Here is a 10,786-nt window from a genome sequence, read left to right as displayed (position 1 = left end):
CCGATTTAAATAATTATTCTAATCGAATTTGGGAAAACCCCTTAAAAAATAATCACCCATGAAAATTGTTTAGAATATATATATGCTTTGGGAAAAACAATTGATAAGGATGAAATATGTTTTAAATAATAATAAAAATTATATTGCGCACAAAAAGTACAAAATTTAAAAAAAAAATTCGATGTTAGTTCTTTGTCACTATTTGATTTTATATTATTGAATTTAAATTTTGATATGTCTTCGATATTCAAAGTTAATCGTTTTCCATGTTGTGATTTTGAAATAAAGTTATTTAAAATTATTACATTGTCATTTTCGGTAATAAAAAAACGATTAAAATTATCAAAAAGTTACAAAATATATTATTAAAATTAAAATTGAAAATCTTAAAGAAACAAAATCACAAAAACGAAATTTGTAGTTTTTTTTAAAAAAAGTGAACGAAAAACTCTAAAGTGGATAGAACTGTTATCATAATGGTGATCACTAATTCCTTCGCACCAAAGAAAAAGAATGATAGCATCCGACCCATGCGGCATCTGATATTACTAAAATAGCCTCCAAACAGAATCCCGCAAGCGGAGCAATCTAGGTGCATAAGAGTAATTTCAACGATGCACCAATTATATGACTTGTGTCAACAGCTCCACCTGAAGATCAACTCCGTCTCGCCAAGTTCATCATCTGCCAAAACAATAAAAGAAAAAAATTATTATAAATTATTTTTGGTATTTCTAGTGAAATTGTCATCTGGGTTTTGGCTCCAAGTTGTATGAGGTGAGAGTTTTGATTTATTCATTCAAAAATCTGATTGCGTTTATCGGTACTGGATTTATGCGTGTGCGCGTGTGCTTATAGATATTTGGTCAAGTGAATTTTTTAGTGTAAAATATTTTGTGAGATTGGAAAAGGGGTGTTGATTTTTCCGAAATCAAGCGAAACTGTGCTGTATGAAGTTATTAATTTAGCTGAAGAGTTTTGTCCTATTCGCTTAGAAGGTATGTTAAAGGGATCTGTTTGGTATACATAGTTGGAAGCTTTTGATGTTGATAATTTATGCGTTGATCAATCGGTAAAAAAGAACCTTAAGCTTTGGTCCTTGGTTTACCAATGATTTGTCCTGTTTGTGATACATTTGAGAGATCTAGATTTCAAGCTCTTTGGACTCAAGAACTACTTTAGAGCTATTAAGTTATTATCGTGTTTAACCTATTTATATTCAACTCTCACTTGGAATCTTTGATTAGAGATTATAACTTGCTCTAGTTTGCCTTTTATATTGCTTGGTGTCTCGCTGTTAAAAATACAAAATAAAAAATTTGGGTTGATAGTTGGTGTGGCTTGTAATGATCAGTTTTAAGTATAGATCTTCGTGTGACATGTGGTCATCATTTTCGTGATCGGACAGTCATTCTTCCTAATGAGGTTGAAGTTTTTGATTGTAGAACTTGTGGAGATAACATCGTTCTCCTATGTTTGATAGTGGACCTTGACTTTTCTATATTATTCTGCGAAGGTTTCACTTCCAAAGTTAAGCTTAATGGGTGATGGTCCTCGTGGAATACAAATATTTCCGGATCATTTTGCCGAGTCAACTTCTGGTGCAGATTCACCTCGAAGCGAAACATCTTGTTCCACAGATTTAACAACTTCTAGCGTTTTGGGGTGCGTTCTTTCAAGAATTATTAAAGGGAATATAAATTTTATGTAAAACAGATTGATTCTGTTTGTTTTTGTTTGCTTTAGCTTAGGTCTCACAGCCGTACGTGGGCTCGCCAAAAATTCAAAACCGCTGCATCCATGTTGAACTTGTTTAGTTTAAAGGGTCTTTCATGGGGTTTAGGTCCAAATGGTCAGGAAAAGGTTGCATGAACGCTTGACAGATAATCATTTGGCAATGCAAGTTTTAGTTTATGACTACTAAAAATTTTAAAACTCGCAGGTTGTATTAAGTGCTGTGGAGGTAGCATCACTACGTTCAGAAATAGGGGATTTAGAAGAACGAGAATCTCACTATAAAGCCCAGTAAGAAACTCTCATTCTTAACTATTTATTTTGCAACATCCATTCTTTATTTCCCTTTGAGATACAATCTATTTATATCTTTATAATGCATTCAAAGATGGTCTTCTTCTCCGTTCCGTGACGGTTCAAATCCTTCTATGTGGTGTCTCATGAGTGTCATTCATTGAAACAAAATATTGTTTTGTTTATTCATTTAAGTTTTGTAAATTGCATTTATATTTTCTCCTCATATGTCCTAACCACCTCTTCACCACCAGAGGTTTGCTGAAGTGAGAGGATGTGAAAGATCTTTGGCGTGACTTGATAGATTTTTGAAGGAGACGAAACCTACAGGCTTCTAAAAATTAGACATAACATTTTTGGGTTTTAATGTTCATCATTTTTACACAGGTTAGAGCATGTTGATGAAATTTTGCGATCAGCTCGTCTCACGGGCTATTTGTTCGTACGAACGGTATTATTGATGTTTCTTGTGTTAATGCTTTTGGGTATTGAATTCTACAGTTTTATTTATATACTTTTTATGTTCTTTTTTTGCAGAGATGGGCAGCATTACCCGGAGAGCCTCTTCCGATTGATGATGCTGAAGTTGATGACTGGCTTCCTCGCTTTCTAGTCCTCCATGGCTCTTGTATCTATTTGTATATGGCAAGTACAGGTAATTGAACCTTCGAATTTTTCTTTTCAAGCTTTATGCAATTATATTGCCCTTTTTAGCAAATAATCCGATTCTTTAGATTCTGGCCCTCAATTTGATTTGTTTTTCTTACACGTGACCACCCTTTTCTACATCTGTTTGTATAGTTGATTTCAAATGCACCGTTCTTAGAGGGAATTTGTGTTTTTCAGATTTGAGTCCTCAAGACTCAACTCTCCTATCTGACATTGTCGAAGTTGGTCCTCTCCCTTGCCTAACACGAGAAGATGAGGAAATTCGGCATTGCTTTTACATCTTAACAAGTCATGGAATGCGATATGAATGCGCGAGCATCTCTAAAATACAGGTGAATCTGAAATTTTTCACAGTACTCGATATAAAATGCTTGTCCTAGCCTCATTCAAAGTTGCGAGTTACTTGACTATTAAAATTACTTTGTAAAGTGCCATGTCTCTTGAAAATTTTGCCTTCCAATAACGTTACGTCACTACCACAACCAATGTGTATGACTAGCACTTTCTTTGGGCTTTATCGGCAAGTGTCTCTACAGCTCCTCTCTCACTCCACCACCAAATTGTGGAATTATAAAAGAACGAAGCAAAAGAAAAAAAATAATTGTTATACATTTGAGAGCCCATCGTTTATTCGTTTGTAAGCCACGGCTGCGAGAAGTATTGCCATATTATAAATTCTCCTTGAGTTGTGGCACTTATGCTTATTTTCTGACTTTTATCGTCTACAGCGAAGTATTATTTGTGTTGTTTCAGGTGGATTCTTGGTTGGCAACATTGCAGATCAATTGCAAGTTGGTATCGAATTCAGATGATTCAAGAAAAGCGTGACTTAAGTGATCCAACAATTTGTGCCATGAACTGTGCATATATGTGCTGACTTTAGCTATAGGTACCAATAAAAATAGGTTATATCATGTACATAGCCAGTTTATGTAGCTGGAAATAACAACAGCATTATGGTCGTTGTCGTCGGTTCTGATCGCAAGAAGATGTTCATGGTATTCAACTTGCTCGCGTAAGGTTGCTCTTGTTCTTGGCCATTCTTGTATATGGTGCAAGATGACTTACTTAAAAATCAAATTTGTCCGATGCTTTACGATGGACGGGATGCATCGAGTCTATAATCTGCAGAGTGTGTGTGTGTGTGTGGTGCAAGATGACTTACTTAAAAATCATATTGCTTAACGAACAAAAATCGATTATCGGAGAAGTGTTAGAAGATTATATTGAAAATAAAAATTGTAAATATTGAAAATTAGTATGTGATTATATATTTAATTTTGGATTATTTTCAAAAATAATTCTATAAATAAATGTCTCAATTTGCGAAGAAAAAACAATTGAGTGGATGAAATTTTATAAAGTGTGTGGTTTAATATATTTTGTGATTTGAGATTTTTAATTTTTATCATAATTTTTTTTTAACACGTTATTAGCACGATATTTCAATGTTCTTCGTATTTTTCCAAACTTCAAAACACAAGAAAAAAGTAAAAATATCCAAAAATAATAATATTTATTTTACTTTTATTTATTTTTATCGTGTCTTGAGCCTCATACACGCAATGTGTTTACGATACGTTTTGCTGATTGTCATTTTAATGAGGAAATCTTCCTAATCTTATGAGTAGAAAATAAACATATCGAAAATGCAATTACATGGTATATATCATCATTGTTACATCTGGAGCCAAGAACTAAACAATGTGAAAAAGATGTACAACAAATTGTGCACTTACAAAGAATAACAAATCAAATATCAGATGCATTTGCAGACACGAAATGAGTAACTAAATTATATATACATGTTGTAAATGTCTCTGCTCGAATTTGAAATTTCAAAAAAGTAAATTGAAGACACTCATGATGTCATAAAACAATTGAAGCGTGGAAGTACAATCGGTTCCAAGGATAAAAATCATCGAAAAAGAAAATGCACAGAGAAACATGATGATCACAAAATAAAGAATGATATTCCGGCAGAAATACATAATGATGAAAATGTTCTGTTAGAATCACAAACTGATGAAAATCGTGAAATCTCTATCAATTATATTAACACTGAAAAAATATGGAACCAAAAATATATAAAAGAAATTGATAAGATATTTTATTACAATGTGACATTTGACATCATAAATGACAATGAATGTCATGAACCAAAATATTTTGGTGAATGTAAAAATAGACATGACTGTATAAAATGGAAAGACGTCATCTAGGTTGAATTGGATTCGCTAAATAAACATAACGTTTTTGGACCTATAATCCTTACACATGAAGGTATAAAACCTGTTGGGTACAAATGTATTTTTATTCGAAAGCGAAATGAAAAAAATAAAATAGTAAGATATAAAGCTCGACTTGTTGCACAAGATTTTTCTCAATGGTCTGAAATTGATTATGAAGAAACATATTTTCCCGTTATTGATGAAATTACGTTTCGGTATTGGATTAGTTTGGCAGTATCTGAAAATTTAGAAATGCGTCTTATGGATATTGTCACAGCTTACTTATGCGGATCACCAGATAGTAATATATATATATATATATATATATATATATATCTATGAAGGTTTTAAGATACCTCAAACACAAATTTCAAAACCAAAAGAATGTTATTCTGTGAAATTGCAAAGATCATTATATGGGATAAAGAAATCCGGCCGAATGTTGTATAATCGGCTAAGTGAACACTTAATGAAAAAGGGATATGTAAAAAATTCAGTGTGCCCTTACATTTTCATTAAGAAAACAACATCCGGATGCGTAATTATTGTTGTGTATATTGATGATTTAAACATCATTGGAACAAATAAAAAGTTTCAAAATGTTGTTTTGTACTTGAAGGAAGATTTTGAAATGAAGGACCTTGGAAAAACAAAGTACAGCCTGGGTTTGCAAACGAACAAAAAGAATGTGGAATATTTGTTCACAAGTCAAATTATACAGAAAAAATCCTTAAACATTTTAATATGGATAAATCAAATCTTTTAAGTACTTTAATGGTTGTTAGATCATTAAACATAGAAAAATATATATACCGTCCATATGAAGATGAGGAAGTTATTTTTGTTCCAGAAGTACCATGTCTAAGTGTTATTGGTGTTCTTATGTATCTTGCAAATTGTATAAGATCTGATATATCTTTTGCTGTAAATTTATTGTCAATATTTAGCTCATATCCAACTAAGAGACACTGAAACATAATTAAACATATATTCCGTTATCTACGAGGAATGACAGACTTGAGACTTTTATATTTAAAAGATACTAATAAAAGTATAATTTGTTATGCTGATGTTGGGTACTTATCTGATCCATACAAGGCACGTTCCCAAATCGGATATGTATTTACTCGTGGAAGCAATGCAATTTCTTAGCGTTCACATAAACAAACACTCGTAACAACTTCATCAAATCACGCCGAGATTATTGCACTACATGAAGTAAACCGTGAATGTGTGTGGCTAAAATCAATGACCCAACATATCCAAATCTCTTGCGGATTATCATTCGACAAGAAGGATGTTACACTATGTGAAGATAATGATGCATGTGTTACTCAAATGAAAGAATGATACATAAAAAGCAACAAAACAAAACATATTCCTAAGTTCTTCGCATCTACCCAAGAGTTTGAGAAGAATAAAGATATTGATATTCGTTACATTCAATCAAGTGAAAATTCATCATATCACTTCACAAAGACACTTCCTACGATAATATTCAGAAAACATATACATAACATTGAGATGTACATCTACGAAATTTGTGAAGAATTGTTCATGTTAACATGAGGAGGAGTATACGTGACTGCATTATTTTTCTCTTACTATGGTTTTTATCCCAATAAATTTTTCATAGTAAGTTTTTAATGAGACAACATAAAAAAACACGTAATGAAGACAATCATTGTATCATGATCATTATCACAAGAAAAGAGTATTGAAAATAAGAGTTGAAAATATTGAAAGTTAGTGTGTGATGATGTATGTAACGATGCATTTATTTTTTGATCATTTCCAAATAAATTCTGTAAATAGGTCTCAATTTGTGAAGAAAAATACAATTGAATATAGAAAATTTTATAAGTGTGTAGTTTAATATATTTTGTGAGTTTGTAATTTTTAATTTTATCATAAATTTTATTTTTAACAGATTCTATTTTCACAATTTTAATTAAATAAATATATTTATATTTTGTGTTTATATTTATTATATTTTTAAAGGTTGATTAACTAACCTGGAGGTTCTCATATATTTTCTGAAAAATAAATTTCTTCCTCCAAATTCCAAAAATATTCTTTTTTATTTAATAAAATATACCATAAAAATATATTTTATTAATTTTTTTGTTTCTTATATATAACTATTATATTTTTTATTTTTAATGATCTTCATGGAGCAATTGAAGTTTATTGAAAATTTAGATACTTTTATATTTTTATATAATTTTTAAAAGTCGAATTCGAATATTATTAGATTTTTTAAAATTTTACAAAAATTTATTTTGAATATGAAAAGATATTCTACTCCCCACTTAATTTAATAAAATTAACAATAATTCAAATTATAAAAACACGTGTTACTTTGCAAGCATTCCGGCGTTGAAAAAATCAGCGAAACTTTATACCATAAAAAAGTCACCACTCATTGCACTTTCCATTCACTGCTTCGGCTGTTTCACTTTATTCATTCATTCAACCAGACAACGCACGCACGCACGGATTAATCGTGGAAGGATGAGGTCTCAAATCAGCAGATCTGCGAAATCTTTCCTTTCAGCTGCGTCCAAACGGACCTCTCGTTCGTTTTCCGGTATTTTTTTAGCTTATTCTTGATCGGAGGATTTTCTGGAATATGCGCCTTTTCAGCTGTATGCTATTGTTCGTCTTTACAGCATTTATTGATGAGCAATGCATGGAGATGTTAATTAGATCTGATTGCTTAGAGTTTTATGTATGCGTGATTGCAGTTTGTGAGTGGTTAGTTATCGTTTTAAAATGTGAAAATTGCAGTTATTCAGTTTTAGTTGTGTTTATGACTCATTTAATTGTTCTGATCAGTTAATCACTGAAAGTCTGGATTGGTCATGATTCAGTAAATGCTGTTTGATTAGTTGATTGGAATTTGTTTAGATTCTTCGATGTTTTTGTTCTGAATTTCTGCGCACAATGCCTCCTAGTTGCTTGATTGTGTACAAGGGGCAGGCGTTTCCGTTAATTTTGTGAATAATGTTCTCTAGCTTCTAAATTTTCAATTTCTGAGTGGTTTTTTCTATAAAGTCTCACCCCCCTATTAAATTTCTAGTGCCGAGAGAAAGATTTTTATTGAGAGTTATGAGTGATTGAACGAGCTAGATTTCGAATTTTTTTGTTTTTATTTTATGAGTATGTAATTAAAAAATGATTGATCGGGCCAGCTATGAAATCCGTGCACACATGCAGCCTGAATGAATGGTGGTGTTGTGAATATGTGCTGAACTATCAGAGCCTGTTGTTTATCATTTAATAATAAATTATTTGAGCAAAAATTGAAATGTGTCGTTTTGCCTTAACATGCTAAGAACAACAGAAGTTGAGTAACTTCATTATTGCAGGAGGTCATGCTGCTGCAGCTGCAGCTGCAGTTTCATGCAGAGGAAGAATTTCGTCTTTAGCTTCATATGGTGCAACAGAGTCAGGAAAGGCATATAAGGTTTGGCTTTCTGGGGCCTTATCCCTTCCTGCCGCAGGTTATAGCACGTTCCCTTCTAAAATGAATTTCTTTTCCATAGAAATGCTGTACTTTATCATAGATGAATGCTTGCTTTTTATCGTCATTTGGCTGCCTTTGATTTCTTTTTTCAAACCCCGCTCCATCAGTTTAATTAGTGGAATGCTGGAGAGATAAAAAGGAAGAGCTGCCTTGTCCCTTTCTTAACATCGGCATTGTGCATCCGGTGCCTCTTCTACAGCAACTGTTATAAGCTTCTGCAATGTAACGGGATGAAAATTTCCTTGGATTACATTAGAAATTGGGTGTGTTTACGCACTTCCAAGAAAGCTACTTCATCCACGAGCCTCCATTATTTTTAAGTTTATAATTTACCCCTGGTTCCCTGTTATGTGCCTTCCTGTATACAATTCAGAAGCTGTTTGTTCTGCTGTTATTTTACGGTTGATTCAAGTTTCAGTCATGTAGCTTGATTTGCCAAAGATATGAAACCTGAGCATCAGTAAGCACTATAATTTTATTTTCTGTCTCTCTTTTCTGTGTTACAGCTCTAATGCTTCGGGAACAGGAGGCACACGCAGCAGAGGTACTTCTACCAAACATTCCTTGTCTTGCCGTCTCTATGGTTTCTTTGTTCCTTTTCTGATGCATGAAGCTGCATTGTTACTTTTGTAGATGGAGCGAACTTTTATCGCCATCAAGCCGGATGGAGTGCAAAGGGGCTTGGTATCATTCTGTCGAGCTTTTTCTTTTAAAAATTCTTTCAAATCCTATAAAAAGGCTATCGAGCAGTATTTATATTTGTTGCTCGATTGGTATTCACGAGAGTTAGTACATGGCATAATGTTTATTTTCATTTACTTATCCCCCGGACAGAATGACCTAGGAAGAAGTGTTTAATGTGGTTTGGTCTTACTACGTGTTGATTAAGACCATAAAAATCCACAGAATAAAAAAAAAATCTTGGAACCATCCACTTTTTATGTTTCGGGTTTAGGAATGCCTGACACTTCTATGTATCTGCGTGTATTCAAATATTTAATCTGACCAAGTTTCTTATGGTTTCAGATTTCGGAAATCATATCCAGGTTTGAACGGAAAGGCTTCAAGCTCGTGGGAATCAAGATCATCATTCCCTCAAAGGATTTTGCGAAGAAACATTATCATGACCTCAAGGAAAGGCCTTTCTTTAATGGGCTGTGTGATTTCCTAAGCTCTGGACCAGTTATTGGCATGGTTAGAATATCTAAGCACTCACTTGCAGACTCTGTACACAATCTTTGGCAATAACCTAATTTACTCCAGTGTGCTGATTCAGGTTTGGGAAGGTGAAGGAGTGATCAAATACGGCCGTAAGCTCATTGGAGCTACAGATCCACAGAAATCAGAACCTGGAACTATCAGAGGTGATCTAGCAGTCGTGGTTGGAAGGTATGCTCTTAATAAGCTTAGTTTTGGGTTTTTTTGGCGTCGTAAATATCATCGTTCACAATGCCAGAATGTAGAAAAATCAGACGGCCGAATTGTAACAATGTTAAGCCAAAACTTAACAGTTATTGGCGGGACAAATACTTGCATGACTTGAATAAAGTAAAAGAATCTAAAACTGCCATTTTGCATTATTTTTTGCTAGATCTGGTTTGCTGTTTTCACATTTCATACTAGTGTTAATACAATTAATCGAGTTTTTCCATTGCTAACATGATGCTGTCATTGTTATTATTGTTTCCAGAAATATAATTCATGGCAGTGACGGCCCAGAGACAGCGAAGGATGAAATCAACTTATGGTTTAAACCTGAGGAGTTGGTTAGTTACGCAAGCAATGCTGAGAAGTGGATTTATGGTGAAAATTGAAGTGCGACTCTTCTTTCTTTTGTCAATAAATTCTTCGAAACTACCCAATAATTTGCATGGAGTACTTGGTAAATCATCTAAATAACCAAGGTGGTTTCATCTATTTATCGGCTGAAGACTATGCCTCCAATAATGTAACACTACAATTTTAATTCAAAGACTTTGGTCCATTCATTTTTGTTGTCTTTTTATTCGCTGATACTTTTTTTAATTACTTTTACCCCATTCATATTTCAACAGGGTGTACAACAATCAAGAATTTCCGGTTAAACCCTGCACTTTTGAGTTATTTTTGCTAGTTACCAGTCATGTTTTGTATGTAAAACATAGCATTATGACATTGTTTTATGGCAAAAACTTGTGTGAGATGATTTCACGGATCGTATTTTGTGAGACGGATATATTATTTGGGCCATCAATGAAAAATAATATTTTTTATGCTAAGAGTTACTTTTTATTGTGAATATCAGTAGAATTGACTCGTCTCATAGATAAAAATTCGTGAGATCGTCTCA

At 33.0% G+C, this 10,786-nt stretch overlaps 1 protein-coding gene across 3 annotated transcripts; it reads left to right on the top strand.

Annotated features, from left to right (window-relative positions):
• Positions 1–619: 619 nt before the first annotated feature.
• Positions 620–10,445, top strand: LOC142532591 (nucleoside diphosphate kinase 3-like). Of its 3 annotated transcripts, XM_075638900.1 has the most exons (15): positions 620–777; positions 1,517–1,665; positions 1,752–1,863; positions 1,943–2,025; positions 2,416–2,479; positions 2,566–2,683; positions 2,875–3,029; positions 3,451–3,488; positions 7,448–7,518; positions 8,300–8,434; positions 8,964–9,001; positions 9,091–9,141; positions 9,484–9,651; positions 9,734–9,846; positions 10,148–10,445. In XM_075638900.1, exons 2-15 carry the CDS (start codon positions 1,541–1,543, stop codon positions 10,269–10,271), a joined length of 1,395 nt encoding a protein of 464 aa, XP_075495015.1. In that variant the 5' UTR covers positions 620–777; positions 1,517–1,540; the 3' UTR covers positions 10,272–10,445. The 3 variants fall into 3 exon arrangements, with proteins under 3 accessions (XP_075495015.1, XP_075495013.1, XP_075495014.1); XM_075638898.1 differs by lacking the exons at positions 7,448–7,518; positions 8,300–8,434; positions 8,964–9,001; ... (2 more) ...; positions 9,734–9,846; positions 10,148–10,445 and having other exon boundaries at positions 631–777; positions 1,484–1,665; positions 3,451–3,737; XM_075638899.1 differs by lacking the exons at positions 620–777; positions 1,517–1,665; positions 1,752–1,863; ... (3 more) ...; positions 2,875–3,029; positions 3,451–3,488 and having other exon boundaries at positions 7,343–7,518; positions 8,303–8,434.
• The last annotated feature ends 341 nt before the right edge of the window (positions 10,446–10,786 follow it).

This window comes from Primulina tabacum, chromosome 18 (genome assembly GCF_025594145.1).
Source record: "Primulina tabacum isolate GXHZ01 chromosome 18, ASM2559414v2, whole genome shotgun sequence".
Taxonomy (NCBI): Eukaryota; Viridiplantae; Streptophyta; class Magnoliopsida; order Lamiales; family Gesneriaceae; genus Primulina; species Primulina tabacum.
This window is presented reverse-complemented; position numbering and strand designations above follow the sequence as displayed.